This window comes from Haliotis rubra, unplaced genomic scaffold (genome assembly GCF_003918875.1).
Source record: "Haliotis rubra isolate DU_JTF1 unplaced genomic scaffold, ASM391887v1 Scf397, whole genome shotgun sequence".
NCBI classification, from domain to species: Eukaryota; Metazoa; Mollusca; class Gastropoda; order Lepetellida; family Haliotidae; genus Haliotis; species Haliotis rubra.
The window spans coordinates 315,770-336,966 of NW_025767076.1; the positions used below are offsets into that span (position 1 = coordinate 315,770).

At 41.5% G+C, this 21,197-nt stretch overlaps 2 protein-coding genes across 2 annotated transcripts; one reads left to right on the forward strand and one right to left on the reverse strand.

The window, feature by feature from the left end:
• Positions 1 to 2,264: 2,264 nt before the first annotated feature.
• On the reverse strand, positions 2,265 to 5,359 carry LOC124286949 (ATP-sensitive inward rectifier potassium channel 12-like). Its single transcript, XM_046723406.1, has 2 exons — positions 4,089 to 5,359; positions 2,265 to 2,373 (listed from the first exon to the last, which is right to left on the reverse strand). Exons 1-2 carry the CDS (start codon positions 5,357 to 5,359, stop codon positions 2,265 to 2,267), a joined length of 1,380 nt encoding a protein of 459 aa, XP_046579362.1.
• Positions 5,360 to 13,840: 8,481 nt separating this feature from the next.
• On the forward strand, positions 13,841 to 15,136 carry LOC124286950 (G protein-activated inward rectifier potassium channel 4-like). Its single transcript, XM_046723407.1, has one exon. The coding sequence runs from the start codon at positions 13,841 to 13,843 to the stop codon at positions 15,134 to 15,136; it is 1,296 nt and encodes a 431-aa protein (XP_046579363.1).
• The last annotated feature ends 6,061 nt before the right edge of the window (positions 15,137 to 21,197 follow it).

The following is a 21,197-nucleotide window of genomic DNA, read 5'->3' on the forward strand; positions in this document are numbered from 1 at the left end:
GGAGCACCAGTGTAACACCAACATCCCGGTGTAGCACCCGTGTAACACTAACATCCCTGTGTAGCACCCGTGTAACACTAACATCCCTGTGGAGCACCCGTGTAACACCAACATCCCCGTGGAGCACCCGTGTAACACTAACATCCCTGTGGAGCACCCGTGTAACACCAACATCCCTGTGTAGCACCAGTGTAACACCAACATCCCTTTGGAGCACCAGTGTAACACCAACATCCCAGTGTAGCACCCGTGTAACACTAACATCCCTGTGTAACACCCGTGTAACACTGACATCCCTGTGTAGCACCCGTGTAACACTACCATCCCTGTGTAGCACCAGTGTAACAATAACATCCCTGTGAGGCACTCGTGTAACACCAACATCCCTGTGAGGCACTCGTGTAACACTAACATCCCTGTGAGGCACTCGTGTAACACTAACATCCCTATGTAGCATCCGTGTAACACTGACATCCCTGTGGAGCACTCACGTAACACCAACATCCTTGTGTAGCATCCGTGTAACACTAACATCCCTGTTTAGCACCCGTGTAACACTAACATCCCTGTGGAGCACTCACGTAACACCAACATCCTTGTGTAGCATCCGTGTAACACCAACATCCCTGTTTAGCACCCGTGTAACACTAACATCCCTGTGGAGCACCCGTGTAACACTAACATCCCTGTGTAGCATCCGTGTAACACCAACATCCCTGTGTAGCACCCGTGTAACACTAACATCCCCGTGGAGCACCAGTGTAACACCAACATCCCCGTGGAGCACCCGTGTAACACTAACATCCCTGTGTAGCACCCGTGTAACACCAACATCCCTGTGTAGCACCAGTGTAACACTAACATCACTATGGAGCACCCGTGTAACACCAACATCCCTGTGTAGCATCCGTGTAACACTAACATCTCTGTGGAGCACCCGTGTAACACTAACATCCCTGTGGAGCACCCGTGTAACACTAACATCCCTGTGTAGCACCAGTGTAACACTAACATCACTATGGAGCACCCGTGTAACACCAACATCCCTGTGTAGCCCCCGTGTAACACTAACATCCCTGTGTAGCACCCGTGTAACACTAACATCCCTGTGGAGCACCCGTGTAACACTAACATCCCTGTGTAGCCCCCGTGTAACACCAACATCCCTGTGTAGCACCCGTGTAACACTAACATCCCTGTGGAGCACCCGTGTATCACCAACATCCCTGTGTAGCCCCCGTGTAACACCAACATCCCTGTGTAGCCCCCGTGTAACACCAACATCCCTGTGTAGCCCCCGTGTAACACCAACATCCCTGTGTAGCACCCGTTTAACACTAACATCCCTGTGGAGCACCCGTGTAACACCAACATCCCTGTGTAGCCCCCGTGTAACACCAACATCCCTGTAGAGAGCCCGTGTAACACAAACATCCCTGTGGAGCACCCGTGTAACACGAACATCCCTGTGTAGCATCCGTGTAACACCAACATCCCTGTGTAGCACCAGTGTAACACAAACATCCCTGTGTACCACCAGTGTAACACAAACATGGTAATTGGTCAAATCCAGTTTTCACATTTTTCGCTTTTGTTTTTTCCCAGCAATTTAAGTTAAACATGAGGGTGCGTGACAGTGTGAAATGTCCTTTTTAATAGTTGTGAAAACACATTTCTCAGCACCCTTGGTCAGAACAACATGATATATTCCATCGGCATCACAGACTTATCTCGGTTAACCTGTAACTGCACACCATTGCTTGTATTGGCAGAACTAAGTCAACACTCCATGCCGTACATCATCTTATAAACGGAATATATTTAATAAATCCCAGATGATGAATACACAATGCCATTTAGAATGTAGTCAACTGTAACACCTGTTATCATTAGGATTACACTTTCTCAGTAAAGTACAGGTTCTAGTACTTGTGTTGGATTGAGTCCCTTCCGGGATTCGAACCCACACCCTCAGAGTCAGGCACCTAATCGCCAGCACGCAATAGTCGGAAAAGTTATCAGTGGAACACAAAGTCCGTGGTCCATTGTGCGACGTCCATTTTTTATAAATAGGTGCTTGGCTTTGATGGTGTGAGATCGAATCCCGGATAGGACTCAGACCAATAAAAGTACTAGAATCTGTACTTTACTGAGAAAGTCCGAAATGTAACATGTGTAAAATACTCTATTCCTGGACAATAGGGAACGGTCCATACAAGTGTTTCAGAAGACACTTTGTTTGTCTGGCAACTCAGAAGGCGTGACTAAAACAGGAACGGGGCCCCCAAATTACAGCTGGGAAGGTAGATTGCTAACTTGTGAGATGGGTGAGCAGTACCACTGTACGCGATGACCCCGAACAATGCAAAACACCTGGGTAAATACACAGTCAATCAGTCCGTCAAAGAGTCTGTCAACGTCACAGAGTCAATCATCTGGAGATATCCATGACTGTTCACGCCAAACACATATATTAGACAGGACATAAAACTACCGACAATGGTTGATAAAGATAATGTTTACTCTGAAAGCTGCACGTTTAGCTACAATTTTCCAAGATATTAAGTACACTTTTCTCTTTATATCTCCTCTATGATATCATAATCTAACGTATCCACGGTGAAACTGTTCTATAATTACTGTCGGGGGTCCAGGGTGCCCACTCGACTTAGGAGCTAGGATTTTCTGTGCAGATAAGAAGAATAATGATTTATATAGCGCCTAGTATCCAACAATAGGTGCTCACTGGCGCTTTGATAAAATCCGAAAAAGTCAAGGATATAGTTGACAGGTCTTGTTTAAGGTTCCTGTGTAGGCATTAGTATGTAGGCAGTTATGTTAATTACTTAATCGACGCGCAATGTCGTGTTTCTGATTCCAGTAGCGAGTAATATAGTGGCTAAAACGCAAGGCCTGGGTTCGATTCCATAAATGGGTATGTTGTACAGGGCCCCCAATCTCGCTAACAGTTGCGTAAAACCTCACAAGCCTAATGTACCTGTATCTCGTGAAACAAGCCCGGAGTTCCGCTTCCTTACAATAGCCACGATATCTCTCTCTCTCTCTCTCTCTCTCTCTCCCTCCCTCTCTCTGTGTGTGTGTCTCTCTCTCTCTCTCCCTCTCTCTCTCTCTCTCTCTCTCTCTCTCTCTCTCTCTCTCTGTCTCTCTCTCTCTCCCCTCTCTCTCTCTCTCTCTCTCTCTCTCTCTCATCCCACCCCCAAGATCAAACTGGCTGAAATCTCCCCCTTAAAATCTTCATCAACGCCCCACCCACCTCAGCCATAAATTATGAACGGTCCCTAATTGGGTATTTAGTTTTACGAAGCCAAACCGTTGTTGACGTTCGGTACACTCCAGTATACACACAGCCCGAACACTCAGGAGACATATCACACATGAATTTATTCAACAAACGTAGATGTGAGAATTGAGACATGAATAAAGGCATACGATACATGTATATATACAATGGATGCTAAGAATATTTACAATAAATATACTCATTGAAGGACCATTTTCTAAACATAAAATGTCGAATTCTGTGTTCCTGGAAACTAAGTACGCACTGATTTATCGTTTACAATGAATGATATGTTTTTGAATATAACGAACAGCGTATGATCTCTGAACACTGTCTGAAATAGCAGATTTCTCTAGTATTGCCCTCTATAAGCTCGCTGTTGACTGGCGTCTGAAATAAGACAAAAACTTATTAAGGACACACATATTTGTTAAATGTATAATATATAACGTATTATTACTGAACAAGGTATTCATTCTATCAGTGTTCTCGTATAGAACCGTTACAGCGTGATTCTATAAATGTACTTCAAAACATAGGTTATTTCGCAGCGATTATTGTAGAACAATTGTTAGGATTGATAATCTCTCACAGAAGTGGGACCCCGTAACACAGCTTATTCGTCTATCAGTACTGATCACTTACAAAACTGTTCCATAAACAAATGATATGAACACATCTGGACATTGCTTAAAAAGAAGACATATTACATGAGCGTATGTCAATTAAAGATTGATTCGTTAAAATGTGTATGACTCGCCACAAAGATTTGATGAAGTAGACGTACCTTGTTTTGTCGCAGTCGTTGTCGTCGCTATGAGATTCTGACGCCGTCCCATAGGAGTCGATGGACGCTACAGATACCGAGTCGATGTCGTCAGTCTCGCTTTGGGCTCGTCTTTTTCCGCTGTCCCCTTTTTCGCGATTCCTGAAAATGCCTGTACCTTTGTACAACAGTTTAGCTTCTTTGGCACTGCACTTGGGTGTCTGACTTGGGACCACGTTGTCGAAGCGGACAAAGTCAATGCACCATGCGTTGCTTCTTTCATCGTATTCTTCGATCTTGGCAAACCTGTGACCCCAGAGAATCTCGGAAGCTGAGTACGAGGTCCGCGACTGCAACAGCTCCCCTGTCGTCTCGATAGTCCCTTCCAAGAAGAAGATAATCTCGAACTTGTCCAGGAACAGGTCCTCGGGTCTGATACTCCACAATGGGCTGTCTTCGGTGATCCTGTGAGACAGCACCATGGGCCAGATGAGGAAGATTTTGTCTTTAATGCCGTGCGATTTGAGTTCGATTTTATGCTGGAACAACGGATACACGTACTTCTCCTTGCATATGTGCTTCTGGACAACCATTCCATACACACTAGCGTCGATGAGATGGGTCTTACTTCTGATATCGCCCACACGGACCTGTAGGCACATCGCGCCGTCTTCCTGACAGACGCACACGCTTCTGCTGAACATGATCGTCTGACATCTGTTCTTCGGCCGAGCAATCTTCACAAACACCATGCCGAGTATGACGGCCTCCAGGAGGACGCCGAGGGTCATCTGCAGGAACACGAGAGGGATGTTGGCAACCCCACACTCTGGGGACGGGTACAGCGTTCCATACCCAACTGTCGACTGGGTCTCGATCGAGAATAACAGACTGTCCCAGAAAGACGTGACCCTCATAAAGCATGGCACCCACTCTGGGTTGTGGAGGTTATGGAAGTCACCGTGTATGTAGCCTAACACCCAGTATAAGATGGCGAAAGTTAGGTATGACGCTAAGAAACCACCAAACAGTACCAAAAATGCATACCGCCATTTTAGATCAAGTAAGCTATTGTAGAAGTCCTTCACATAATGCAGTCCCTTATTCTTGATGCCTCTGTAAGCAACGTTGCTCTTGCCTTCCTTCCGCACCAACGACCGACGTGGTTGGTACCTCCTCTTCACCCTCTTCCCCGGTGAAGATGACGACGTGGACGGCCGCAGCTTCTCAAACTTGTATTCTTCCCATCGAGGGTGATCTTGAAACATATGTAGATTGTCGCTGGTCGCCATTTCGGGTATGGATGATTAAATCTTGTTTATCTGGCCACCTTCCCTCTCGCAGTCATCACCTCGATATGTTGTCTGAGAAGGCAGACGCTCCATAAAGTGTCAGCCCCGACCGCCAGAAGCAGACGATCGCGAGAAGCAGTGTGATTGGTTGAAGGAGCTCGTCCATACATATGGGTTAATTATGAGCGAGATAGGTAACAATAGGTACTGCTCCCTGTCAAGTGGTGCCCTCGGATGACCCGGGGCGATTGATCACCGAGGCCTGACAGCTTTCTGAAAGAGTCGCAAAGGCCCCCGGCAGTTGCCTGGTGAAATACAACGAAAATGTCAAAAAGCATGCATGACACATCAACTGCCACATAAGCTCGGATGTTACTATACAGCAATGAAAATACTTTTTAGTGATATTTCAACCGTTTTTAGTGATATTTTTTCTCCAAATTTCAACCTGACGCGAGTGTCCCAGAATAACCTTTTGCCAGAGCTATTCATAATTGCGTTTTCTATGTACATGCATCTGTTACCGAATACATATGATATAGCTATATAGATATCGGCAACTAATATATATTTATCGGGCAGTATATTTATTGTCAATAATACACTTTAATAGTACGCATATAATAATGATTTTTCATAACTTGTACATTTCATTTCGTGAAAGTACCTGTTTGACAATTTCACGACATATGTAGGCATACTATTGTAATTAAAGCATAATTATTGAGATCTATTACAACTAACACCGTTCACATGAGACGATCCTACGTGATTGCGTATGTTAAACTGGACAGAATAATATATGATATGACAAAGGTGTATATAATTACAACAAACGCGCTCCATAAGTTCGCTGACCACATCATGCCACATGGATGATGTTATTAGAAACTGATTCCACATTTGTAGAAATTACAGGGCACCAGACCTGATATAGTTTCTACGAGTACATAACATGGTGTATATGTATCCAGGTTGTATCGAAGCACGAATGTGAATTAATGTGACGATGCCAAATACTCTCTGTATAAGTGGGAGTTACGGGTCATAGTAACCTCCCAGCTCCCAACGTGACTTGTAAGAATTGCTTACAATGAAAATAAGTCACAGTAGTTGAACTGATTAGAATGAGGATAGGTCACACAAGGTGAAGTGACTGATTACAATGAAGATAGGTCACACAAGGTGAAGTGACTGATTACAATGAAGATAGGTCACACAAGGTGAAGTGACTGATTACAATGAAGATAGGTCACACAAGGTGAAGTGACTGATTACAATGAAGATAGGTCACACAAGGTGAAGTGACTGATTACAATGAAGATAGGTCACACAAGGTGAAGTGACTCATTACAATGAGGATAGGTCACACAAGGTGAAGTGACTGATTACAATGAAGATAGGTCACACAAGGTGAAGTGACTGATTACAATGAAGATAGGTCACACAAGGTGAAGTGACTGATTACAATGAGGATAGGTCACACAAGGTGAAGTGACTGATTACAATATGAAGATAGGTCACACAAGGTGAAGTGACTGATTACAATGAGGATAGGTCACACAAGGTGAAGTGACTGATTACAATGAAGATAGGTCACACAAGGTGAAGTGACTGATTACAATGAGGATAGGTCACACAAGGTGAAGTGACTGATTACAATGAAGATAGGTCACACAAGGTGAAGTGACTGATTACAATGAAGATAGGTCACACAAGGTGAAGTGACTGATTACAATATGAAGATAGGTCACACAAGGTGAACTGGCCAAGAAGCAGCCCGACCTGTACTCGTTACACGCTGTCAGCCCTGTTACTGCCGTTTAAGAGTCCCTCCCTGTTTACAGGCCGATTTTATGTTATTTGAAGACTGACAACTGTGGCAAAAACATTGCACACAAAATGTCTGTTCAAACCATGCTGTTACTTTGTGAACTGTTCTATTTTGACAGGACTTGACAGATGGGTTCTATTTTTAAACTAATTCGTGTGATACACCCCATGCCATACCTGCCGTGTTCTGTGTGTTGAAGCGGGCGGGCGGGTACGGACTGGCTGCTTCTAAGCGATTATTAGTTTTACATATAGTTTTCGCAATAACTTTATGCATTAGGATGTATGAAACGTAGCAAAAATGTTTTACATAAAGTCACATAAAGTATAATTTAAGTAGGGGGATATCCTCATAACATAAATCCATAATGGGATTCGAACCCTGCGGGACCTCGGCTTCATTATTTTTCAGGACTGGAGAGGCACTTCGACATTCCCCTTTAGGTAACATAAGGTCTGAGTGATGTACTCCCTACAGCCGCGGTGGCCATTCACATATACTACCCATTAAAGGTTTAGACTCACTAGTGTAAATGTGGCCACTTACTTCAGTCAACTGTTCTAAACTAGATGTTGCAGAATAGTCCATACTGTTTAAAGGTACTGTTTACACATGAACTGATGTATTGTAAAGCAAATTCGTAACATTGAAAAAATTATTGTCGTGAGTTCAATAAATGATAAAAATCAGCGAAAATTGGCGAATTTTTAACAAAACTTTACACCAAAACGCAGCTGTTCACATGCACGATGTTTGCACATGCTTTCCAGCAATTTGATGTGTGATCTTCGTGCAATTCATCTGCATAAGGTTTGCAGTTGGTTCCCCAAAGTTAGGGGAGATATTCATCTTCGATGTAACCATACATATATATACACAACATAGTGACTGCTTAAAGTGAGTCTAAACTTTTGATGGGTAGTGTATACAAATTCATAGTGGTAACAAACGTTTTCTACTTCATGAATATATCGCATATGATACCAGCACCATTCTAACTGCTTATAGTAACACAGATTATATAACTATTTGTGCTGTTGCCAAATTTATGGCCTTTTGACCTTGTTTACAGATTCAAAAGTCTGAATTTCAATCTTCTTTTAGAAATGAAATTCTTTTTATGAATTATCACTTGTGACTTAAGCAAGAATGTAATTGTATAGTGAGTGAGTATGGTTTTACGCCGCTTTTAGCAATATTCCAGCAATATCACGGCGGGGACACCAGAAATGGGCTTCACACATTGTACCCATGTGGGGAATCGAACCTGGGTCTTCCTAACCATTAGGCTACCATACCGTACCTGTAATTGTATAACAGTTTTCATGCTATCTTAAGCTTATATGAATAGTGTATATTTGTGTCACTAGAATCTATTAGCAATTATGGATTGTGGGTCATGGGTTAGTTACAGCTACCCGTGTTGTATAATTTGGTATATCCTATGGCGACAAATTCCGCACGTTCATCCGTTCATCCAGCCTGCTAGCGGAGTACCCATGATTGTGTTTGACGAACCTGTTAGTACTGCTGGCAAAGGTTAACATGGGTTGAGACAGTTAGTACAGACGCTCGATGTCGACCCTCACTGCACTCATGGTGTACTGTAGCTGTGACTATGTACTGATCCACCTCACTGCCCCAGATCTGATGACCTCTAATACAAGTCGTCATAACCGTCTACTCAAGTGCCATGGTGCTTTGGCCTCCACGGAATAACAGAATACCACTGATCATTCACTGTTGAATACAGCCAAACCTGTATTTTGTAAATGTAGCTATGTAAGATGAAAGGGTTGAAACCACGAATGGGTGAAATTTACTGCCTTGGCATACAATAATATTTACTTCTATGGCTACTAGGGGTGGGTATTGCAGAGAATTTTCATATTGCGATATATTGCGATGCGAAAGCATGTATTGCGATATGTATTGCAATATATTGCATGAAGTATTTTTATACAAAAACTATTTATAATCGAGTTACTTCTTGATTTATAGAGCAAAAAACACAACAAAATCACAAGGCTTGATTAAGCTTTAATAACAACTTTTAATCATGATAAAATACAAAATGTGAAGAATATTTGGCACAAATGAAACAAGGACATATCCGAACATTTCCGAGTGTTACGAAGTTTTCCGAATGCAAGTCAAAATACCGGTTTTCGATCAGCGTATCGCAATACGTATCGTTTTCATGTCTGAACCGGTAAATACCGGTAAACCGGTTATATTGCGCAGCCCTAATGGCTACGAGTTCATAACGTTCAATCGGATCATTTGTTGTACTTAAGGATAAATTATTTGTGAACAAGGTGGTGTAAACGTTTTACAATTACTCCCTATATCCAGTCTGTCGACTGGCGTAAAATAGCATTGAATTCACTATGAATGCATGCATTGGATAGGTGTATCGGCGTCAAGGAGATGACGTATTGTAGAATCTGATTTCACGGGGACGAGTTAGGTGACAGAGTATGATTTTGATTTGTAAGGCACCTTCGGGATTAAGTGTTAATCTAAAAACATGTGAGGGGGATATGATCGACGCTTTTTATTTGTTTCCTTTTGCATATACTGGCACCAATAACTGCAATACCCACATATCATATACATCTTCGGGAATGCAGATCTTTAACTGGATGCCGTGTGGGACTAATTCACCAATAAAATACCCGGACAACGAATGTGCATATATTTGTTTACTTTCGACGGTTTGAATGTTTAAAAGAATGTGGAATGCAAATGTGCCCAACGAAGAAATATTTTGTTTAATGAACTGATACTCTAGTTTGATGAGTGAGTGAAGGGTTTCAAACTCCACTCTAGTACAGCAACATCACGGCGAGGCAGTGTTCAGTCGTATGTTCGGCGAGCACCCATCCTTATCTGACAAGATGTCCTGTATTTCCTCCAAACAAACTTAACCAAATATGTCGTTAACTAAAATATAGGCTCCCCAAAATATACAACATTGAACATTATTTAAACCATAAATTATAACAATATGTTTGTCTTAAAGTTGCCGCTAGATAGAAAGAAAGTAATTACATTACGATTATATAAAACTGCCATTAATTATAAGCCTGTCCAGGACAATGTTGTGTTAGTCGCTGACAGTGTAATCCATCACCCTATCAAGGTATTGTTTTCTCTGTGGCCCCGGGGTCCCCCTCGCACTTGGTGCGTCCGTGTGACGTCATCAAAGAATTGATGGCTTAAGCCAGTGTGAGGTATGACAGCCGAAGCATCATTGTTGTTTATTCGGGTATTGTTCGTGAGACGTTCGTCTTACAGGCGGACTGTGTCAGATTTATTATCTATAAGAAGGCGTTGTGACGTGTGACTGACTTTGTCCGTGGAACTACTTCACCCTTGGGAGAAAAGCCTGACTCACTCGATGAGTTACTTTAACAGACAGACAGACAGATAGACAGACAGACAGATTATTTATTTAAGTCTCACCCCTGTTATACATATATACAAACTAATTAAACATATATTTACATAAGGGCCATTCCATACGGAATTATGAGAGACTAAAATTCTTTAAAAATTGCATGTACATGTATTATGAGTAACAATAATTAAAAGTTATATAATACGGATTTTCTCCTTTTTAAAACAACATGGCAGGTTTTGGCAGCTATAAAACAGATATGGCTATCACAAGTATTTAAAAGACTAAAACGTTCATCACTATAAACCGGACAATTAATTAAAACATGAACTTCGTCTTCAACACAGTGTTTACAATAAAAACACGTTTGAAAAATATCTCATTTTATATAGAAACAACACTGAAACATTTTTGATTTGTCTCTAACGTCTCCCTGAGAACATACTGATACAAGTCGCACTTAATGCCATGTATTAAGAAAAACAGGGCGGCATCATTGCGGTTCTCGTTTTGTAATGACTAGACGATATTTGCACACGTAACAAAACTTTGATACATATTAACAATATGATTTGCTACAAATAAATGATATATTATGACCAAATGGTGTACAACTGCCATGTGATTTCAATGATAATTATAATGTACACATTTATAATTCGCCAAATTCAAGGCCCCAAACCATGCTCAACGTTCTACATTATTACCTGGGTCAATGGAGCAACTGGCACTCGATTTTCATTCTCAGCTCCCTGAGGAAGATAACTAAATTATATATCATAACAAAATGGTATTCTACAGCCATATGACATATTGTAATATATAGGATATATTACTATCGTATGATTTACTGTCACTATATGACATGTAACCAATTTGCCATTAATATACGAGACACTATCACTAAATGTCTATCACTTATCTATATACAACTACACTGTTATAAACACAGTTATTAGAGGAGTTGCAACCACTTTCTGATATATACAACTACACTGTTATAAACACAGTTATTAGAGGAGTTGCAACCACTTTCTGATATATGCAACTACACTGTTATAAACACAGTTATTAGAGGAGTTGCAACCACTTTCTGATATATACAACTACACTGTTATAAACACAGTTATTAGAGGAGTTGCAACCACTTTCTGATATATACAACTACACTGTTATAAACACAGTTATTAGAGGAGTTGCAACCACTTTCTGATATATGCAACTACATGAGAGAGAAGGGGAGGTGAGAGACAGATATTCTCTATTTATGTCATGCAGTGATAAAAATACCTGCAAATAATAACTAACCCGTTTCGGATCATTACATGAAACCAAACTGGGAATATTAACACAAATGGTTATCACAATATAATAAAGTATCAACAATTATATAAAATACCTAATCCCCATGATACATATGCTTTTTTCTCATTCGAGGCAAAGAGTGCGGGTTTTACTAGTTGTTTAACAATACGGGGCGAGACAAACTTCTTTGAGAAGCATTTTAGGAGTTGTATAGGTGAAGGAAAACCAAGTTCCTTGGATAGTCAAGTTCTTTATTGCAGTGAGTGTGACGTTTCGATGTTGGTACTAACACCGTTACCACTGATCTGCTCTCATCACTGCTTGATAACAGTGTTAGTACCTACACCGACACGTCGCATTCACTGCAATAAGGAACTTGACTATCCATAGAACTTGGTTTTCATTCTGGGCTAGACAAGTTGAACCATACTTTCAGAAGATCTAAAAGTATTTAAAATGGGCGCATATGTCTCGGCATCTGACTGTTCAAAACGACACAACATTCCGCCATTACAAAGTGACGTGTGGTAAAACGTTACTGGTCACGGAAACCGATCTGTAGGAAGATGGAAACATGCCTTGACATGACACCAGACATTTCTTAAAGACTATATGTGTGTAACATATGTTATATTTGGGATTACACTTTCTTTGTAAAGTACAGGGGCGGTGGGGTAGCCTAATGGTTAAAGCGTTGGCTCGTCACGCTGAAGATCCGGGTTCGAATCCCCACATGGGCACAATGTGTGAAGCCTATTTCTGGTGTCCCCCGCCGTGATGTTGGTGGAATATTGCTAAAAGCGGCGTAAAAACAAACTCAGTCAGTCAGTTATAAAGTACAGATTCTAGTACTTTTGGTGGGTTGAGTCCCATCCGGGTGTATGTGGTTTGTGTTCTCTGTGGTTTGTGTTCCGTGTATAAAATCGAATCCCGGATGGGACTCAACCCACCAAAAGTACTAGAATCTGTACTTTACAAAGAAAGTGTAATCCCAAAAATAACATATGTTAAATTTGACCACTTTCTAAATGGCATTGTTTATTTCATATATGTGTGCACCCTATAACAGCTACGGAGTTAGGAAACAGTTGTATTTGGACTAACATCACTGATTTGTTCCAAATAAATGTTACATTGTGGAGTAACGATGGTGTTGTTTCATCAGACATGACGCAGTTCACTATTTAAGTAAGAGCGTACGGTCACAAAGACACGATTGCCCGACTCCCAGAATCAGTTGAAGTTGAAAGATGATCAAATGAACCATAATAAATGTTTATATATTATGGAAGAGTCTTTGGATATTTATTTTACGACGCCTGGATAGCTAATTGCAATATTTATATAAGTATGATATCTGTAAGAAGTTGTTTTGGGGTGAAAAGAGTGAATGCCCCGATCAACAAAGACTTATTGGCTCTGAAGGAATCTAGTTCAGTTGGGCTACACATCAAACCCCATAACCGATATTTGGATTCACATGAAACTTTATCATTACAAAGGAGGACCAGAACATTCTGTCACGTTATGTTTTATGCCCTCAATCTATCACAATTCGTGTCGGAATCGGCTAAGTATAAGACATAGGTATGGCAGCAGACGACAGTCAGTGAAGCCTGAAGTGCTATAACCCCCACCCGCGGCTATCACTGACAGGGAGTCGATCAGTCACAGGCGCCATTGTTCTTCCCTGTGGATCATACGTTCAGCGTATTGGTGACGAGTTGGATAAGCCCCGCCCCCTTTTGTCAGGAGAAGGGTGTATAGGGTCGCGTCCTCACTTCACCCAGCATATCTTCCTTCGTGCTTCAGCCTTCAACCACGAGATCTGGACATTGCGGCGGTGTCCATCTGAAGTGTGGCAGCAGTAGTTAGAAGTAGTGAACCCCAGACAGTGAGTTGACATTGTTGCCGTGATAGACTGATATCAGTGACTAACATGAATTCCGAGGAATCGGCAGCAAGTATTTTCATGTTTACTGAACGAAAGCCGGCACCACCACCCCGAAGTGCTTTCGTGGAATTCTTCAGGAGCAAACTTCTATGCCGGAAGGACGACCCTGAAGAAGAGCGTAAAGCTTTACTGAAGAAGAAAGGAGGCTATAGGATCACCTATACAGGGCTGAGCGAACATCGGAGGAAATATGTGGCTGATATTTACATCACGTTGATCGACCTGGAATGGAGGTATGCTATTGCGGTACTGTTCAACGTCTTCCTTGTGACGTACTTGGTGTTTGCGTTCTTCTGGTGGCTCATGGCCTACAACAATGACGACTTCGCCAACCTGGACAATCCGGATCACATTCCATGTCTGCTAGGCGTCAAGTCGTTCGCTGGCGCGGTTCTGTTCTCCATTGAAACGCAGACGACAATTGGATACGGGTATGCTTACCCTAACGCGCACTGTGCTGGAACATTACCCTTAATCTATCTGCAAGTCACGCTGGGATTTTTCTTAGAGACAGTGCTCCTTGGCTTCATCTTTGTGAAAATAGCCCGCCCTAAATACCGTGCTAATACCATCATCTTTAGCAAGAACGCTGTGGTTTGCCAGGAAAACGGCCAACTCTGTTTGCAGATCAGAGTGGGAGATTTGAGGAAAACACATCTTGTGGACGCTCACCTTACTGCCATAATGGTTCGCAAGAAAACGACAGAAGAGGGCGCTGTGTACCCACTGTTCCAGTACGAGGTCGAGATGGAGGCGAATGGAATGGGCGACAGGATCTTCCTCCTCTGGCCCCTCATCATCACCCATAAGATCGACGACAACAGTCCTTTCTGGGACATCAAGCCAGCCGATCTTTGTTCGGAGAAGTACGAGCTCCTGATCTTCCTGGAGGGAACAGTTGAAGCTACCGGGGAGGTGTGTCAAGCCAGGACCTCGTACGGCCCTAAGGAAATCCTTTGGGGTCACAGATTCGAGAGAGTCGAAGAATACGATCTGGGTATGAAAAGGTGGCATATTGACTTCACCGGGTTTGACGACGTTGTGTATTGTCAGAACCTACGTCACAGTGCAAAGGAACTCTCTCAGTACGCCGGCAGCACCCAGAAACTTGATACAACAGGGATCTCGAAACGCAAGTCTTCAGAACGACCCGCCCCAAACCCTCTCTCCCTCAACACCGGCGTCCGGTACGACATGACGAATTTAAATGGTGCCCAGAATATGGTAGAAAGCAGCAATGGAGCAGCCCTTCTCACCAACGAAGATGAGACATCAACTTAGGTAAATATTACTGCCTATTGAGTGAGTGAGTGAGTGAGTGTGGTTTTACGCCGCTTTTAGCAATATTCCAGCAACCTCAGGGCAGAAATGGGCTTCACACATTGTACCCATGTGGGGAATCGAACCCGGGCTTCGGCTATTACTACTTGTGAAATTCACGTTGGTTGTGCGCCAGTGTATATTTGGTAGATGTGAAGTCCACGTGGGTAAGGTGCTGATCTATATGGTTAACACGACTGTAGTCATCATAATTCCCTAGCAGAATTTAGTGCAGACATTTCATCTTCTTGTATGTGAAAAACAATAATGCCGAACGTAAAGGAAGCATCTGTCACTAAATCACCATGTTGTTTCTTATCATCAATGTCACACTGTTACGTGTGAATGTACATGTATCAGTGATGATTAATGAACACATTATATCATTTAATTTAATAATGTATTTGAAATTGCTTTCATGTCTAATTAATGTCGTGCACTGCGCCATACACTCTATTAAGTTGTCATAAATTTCTTCTTCACCTTCCAGAACTTGCTTCCGTAGCTGCTCGCGTGGACTTGTGACTTGATGTTAGACAGCAGGTTAATTTCCTGGAGCCACGAGCACTTCGTCACTGACAACATCGGATGATGTATGGGAGATCTAAACACACAATGATCAGCGGGCCATGAGATGACATATGAAGCTCCTTACATCATGTGATAGGCATCGCTTCAAACGTCACAAACGAGAGCACTGATTTATCTGTTTATTATTTATATTTTCCATGATGTAAATATTCTGAATGTACATAATTTAATCACTCGATGAAAGAATTGTTTCATTGTTTTTGTAATTCATACCCCACATTTGTAAATAGAGTTATAACAATGTGTCTTCATTTTTTCATTGTTTAAATAAACATCGTGATCGTGATAAGCTGTCTTCCTGTTTTGTTAACATATCTGAATAGTATCAGAGACTGAGTGAGTTGGTGAGTGAGTATGGTTTTACGCCGCTTTTAGCAAAATTCCAGCAATAACATGGCGGGGGACACCAGAAATGGGCTTCACACATTGTAGCCCATTTGGGGAATCGAACCCGGAATAGTAACACGTCTTTACTCCACCACACGACCACACATATACAAAGGGACATCACTCAACAACAGGCGTGAATGGTTTGTTTTAGGTCTGATTTACCTATCATACATGAGACTTCCCTGGCCCATTATTAAGACAATCTTTGCAAGCTATGAATGATGATGAGAATCAGACTTTGTTCATTTCAATATGTGCATGTATGTCGAACATCACTAGTATTAATGAGCAGAATAGGCGAACATGTGTCAAGCACGTGGAATATTGCCTAAGGTTGTTTTAAAATTTCCTCAACCACAATTTGACATTTCCATTGGGCAAGAAGTGTCTCTAAAGCAATCCGACAGACTGCGTTAGTGTACGCATAGGTAGACCATAAACCACGTGACAATCTAGGGACGGAAGCTCGCCTTATATTTCGTTTGGCTCAAAATCGGACAGATGAATTGCAATCTAACTCGAAAACTACTAAACATATAGTACTCGATGAAACACTGGTCATAATCACAACATCAGACCAACTCTGTGTTTTTTTTGCAGAATTTATGTCCTAAAAATAAAGAAGTTAAACAAACTATCATTAAAATTTTGACACACTTCACTATTTGTTACGGGGGAGTGGTGCAAAGAGAGAAACAGCCAGGTGTGCGAGAAAGGATGGAGACAGCACAACACAGGTACTAAAATTATTCAATTACCTTGTCGACACTTGTGCACGTGCTACACGTACACCTGGCTGTTTTCCCTTTGTACTCCTCCCTCGTAACAAATAGTGAACTTTTTGTCAAAATTTTAATGATAGTTTGTTAAACAACTTTTTTATTTTTAGGACATAAATTCTGCGATAAAATCTCGGAGTTGGTCTGATGTTTTGACTATGATCAGTGTTTTATTGAGTATTATATGTTTAGTAGTTTTCGAGTTAGATTGCAATTCATCGGTCCGATTTTGAGGCAAACGGTCTATAGTAGTTTCTGTGAGACGAGTACTGATGAGGTGAAGTGAAGTTGGGTTTAACGTCGTACTTGAGAATATTTCACTCATATGACGACGTGCATGCGTGTGTATGTGTATGTGCGGCTGCTTGTACTAGCCCAGACTGAAGCTGGTTTTATAGTGCTAGCCCACTGAGATACCATGCCGCAGTGAAGCATGAATACCCCACTCAGACACATTATACTGACTCCGAGCCGACCAGTCCTTGTTGTACCCATTAATGCCGAGCGCCAGGCAGGGACCAACAAGTACCATATTTTAACGTCTTTCGGTATGACGCGGTCGAGGATCGAACCCGCGACCTTCCGCTCTCCGGGTGGACGCTCTAACCACTACACCACGGAGGCGGTCTAGCTGTGATGAGGAGTTCGACAAGCGACTTTGTTGTGCAACGTATACAACAAAAGACTTTGTTACACTGAGGTTGATTTATGTTGATAGTTTTTACCACATACTTTGCATACAATAAGAAACAAAATGAACACCGCCCTTCTACAATTTACGTATCCTGAACCGCAGTGTAACGGAAATTCCATGTACATGTAATACCGCGCCAAAACATAAGGAACACCTGAAGGATACTATCTATAGGACACAGCGGATCCTTCAGCCTTGGATCTGTCACAAAACATGTAATCACGGTATTGTGCACATAAAGCCTCCTCAGAAACGTTTTACGTATTTTTTACGTAATAATTGAAGTACGAACATGATTGATGAAATATTACAAACATTGCAAAAAAATATCTGGGCCAAGTTATATTCATGTAAACGGGCATACTGGATAAAAATCATGAATTTGTGTACAGAAAAGGAACAGTTAAGGAATATCCAAACATGATTAATAATCGTCTTTGTACACATAGGCATGATAGCTTTGGGGGTGGTGACCATATCTGAATGTTAGATACGCGGGAACCCGTTTGACAATATATAATTGTGGATATAGTGACCTGAGAGCCCCCAGCCATCAGATCGGGGCAGTAGATCACGGTGCGATCCATACATGGACGTGGTCACATAATCTCCGCCCACTCATGTTTATTTATGATTACTATGCACTTAAGACCATTGTAGGTTTAAGGGCACCACAAACGTCGTTTTCCTAAAGTGTGTATAGAAAGTAATAGTAATAGTCCGCTTATACGTACATTACTATCGCCGGTCATAGGACACTATACCGATACTTTTTCAACTCCATGGGAATCATACAGCCATGCTGCCTGTTAGGCGCAATGAACTAAGAACACACATTGCCAGCACTTCCTCACGGGTACCCATTTTACAGCTGGGTGAACTGAGACAATGTGGATCTAAGTACATGTATCTTGTTAAAGGATACTACGCAAATGTGGCCGCCCCGGGACCGAACCTAGGTGCCTCCACCGGGGATCGAACCCGGGCCGTCAGCGTGATAGGCAGACACCTTACAACTGCACTATTGCGCTCCACTGATACGTTCAACTACACTCTTCAGGTATGAATGAATTATTTTAGAGAAAAAGGTAATGACTATAGCTTTACTTAGTCAAAGTCTTTCTGCGTGAGACTTTCCTCCATCCTACATGTTTACCAAGTACAAGATCAAATGAGTCCAGTTATAATACCAGTCTGGGGTTACTAGTTGTTCTCTGGCCTGTGAGAGATCAGACAGGGAATGTCACGCTACTGTCCTAACCCGATCTCATTCCCGTCATGTTCATCGGAATGAATTTATCAGATCAGAGTATACATAATGTTCGTTGTGCTTTATCAATAGAGGTGACATTACAAGTACAACCAGAAATTATTGAGAATTTAAAGATTGTAATTTTATTTTTTTTCACTCAATACTCACGTATTAAATGTGAATATTAGCAGAACATAACTCCAGATTCAAAGACAGGTGAACAGTTAGTATTTTGTCAAGTCACCATGGGCAGCAATGCAGGCTTCAATGCGGCGGGGCATGCTACTGATCAAAGAAGTTAGAAAGTCGTGGTTTATGCTGTCCCAATATCGGACCACCTCTTCTTTCATTTCAGCAATATTTGTCAGATGTTTCTTATTGACACTTTCATTTGGATATAGGTCAGGGCTATAGCTTGGCCAATCTAATAATGTCATATTTTGGGTCCGAAACCAGGCCTGTGAATGCTTTGAACGATGTTTTGGGTCGTTGTCCTGCTGGAAAATCCAAAAGTTTCCATAGAACACGTGAGCAGATGGAAGTAAATGTCCCTCGAGAATATCTGTGTACCGCTCACTGTTCATATTCCCTTCAAATACACAGAGGGGCGTTGCCCCTAACACAGTTATGCCACCCCACACGTTAAATTTCGGACTGTACTTTGGGCGCTGATACAAAGGTTTTTCAGTTCGTTTGGTCCAGAATTCAGTGTATTAGGTAACAGCCACACAGAACTTTCATCTGAGAAAATCACATTGTCCCAGTTACAATTTCTATGCTGTAAGCACCAGTTCAACCTTCGCTCATTTTGTTCAGGTTTCATGATCGGTGATGGAATTCCTCGACTTTTCTGCCAACCCATTGCATGCAGCTCACTTCTAATTGTCTCCTTACAGACAGCCACAGTTCCTCTATCAATCATATCCTGCCTTAAGTTTTCTAAACTCCTTCGTTTGTTTTTAGAAACAAGAATACCAAGCCGCCTCCTGTCACCGACAGTCAATTTTCTGGGCCTACCTGCGCCTCCCTTGCAATATTTTTCAAAACACGATAAACAGTGGACAAAGGGATGCCTGTTCTACTTGAAATCACTTCAGCTGATCTGATGTCCTTGTTACAATACTCTAAAATCAACTTCCTCTACTCTAAATCATCCATACTGAGGATCACTGACAATGTCGTCTGCTAGCAAGTAAACAAAGGGGGATAACTCTTCACAAACTAATGAAAAAGGATTAACGGAGTTGTGTCTCTTGGATGAAACCAAGCACTTGATAGCTGGTCAAGGTTGTTTATACTAGAAATCCAATTAAACATATTCCTAAAATTCTCAATAATTTCTGGTCATACTATATAATCGAAATTACATGCAAGTAAATGTGTTTTGTTCACGCTCCACATGTAGTTATTGTGTCTGTTAAACAAGATACATATAGAGAATCTCACCCGGGTGTCTTTTGATATCAAATACATCACCACGAGTTGACAAAGTAACAAATCAACGAGTGTTGATATATTTGATATCAGAAGACACGAGGGTGAGATTATATTTATCATCAATAAATCAATCTTCATTAGTTATCAATTAAAAATTTACATCTCTGAACACGGTACTGTCATTAGACTTGCAGTGCAGCGATGCCATAGCATTGTGACGTCATCAAGTTTATGACGTCTGATCTCACAAAAGCAATATCTCCTGTGGAACACAGTTTTTGGATGATAAATGAGGTTTCCAAAGGTACAAACTCATAAACAATAAGGGAACACATGACAATAAACGTGTTCCTCTATTTACAGAACATCACTCACAGTGCAATACATTCCTTGTGAAAAACCTGGAAAAGAATAAAGGAACACTTGTACTTTCATGTGTTCCCTTATTCGTTTCCATGAGTATATCTTAAAGCAACAAGCCATTGTATTTTGTGTTGACATTGGAAGCTAACCGGCTTTCAGACCATCCTTTCCAATGTAGACAGTTAATAAAAACACAGGAATGTCTGAAGCTTTTTTTCTGATTACATATTTTTATTCAGTTTTCTTACGTTAGATAATCGTTACAAAAAGCATTTGTAATGGAGGGTATTTTATCTGGAATAACACGTATGTTAATGCCCCAAAGCAAGTCTATTAAACAGCTTTTTAAAATAATCACCCAAAAAATCATGATATATGTTCAAATAACAGTTGGAATTGCCCTTTGTGATAAACAGCATTGAGTCATTGTGCCGCTGATTCTTGTGCGAAAACAGGCTTTAGTTAATACTCGAGCAGACCATTGTAAAATACCTTGGAAAACTATTGTTCTTAAAT

Bases quoted from the DNA above. Each gene is read 5' to 3' on its own strand.
- LOC124286950 (XM_046723407.1), top strand. From the start codon at position 13,841: ATGAATTCCGAGGAATCGGCAGCAAGTATTTTCATGTTTACTGAACGA.
- LOC124286949 (XM_046723406.1), bottom strand. From the start codon at position 5,359: ATGGCGACCAGCGACAATCTACATATGTTTCAAGATCACCCTCGATGG. The intron at 2,374-4,088 runs GTACGTCTACTT...GTATTTACCCAG, and splicing joins AACGACTGCGACAAAACAAG to GTGTTTTGCATTGTTCGGGG.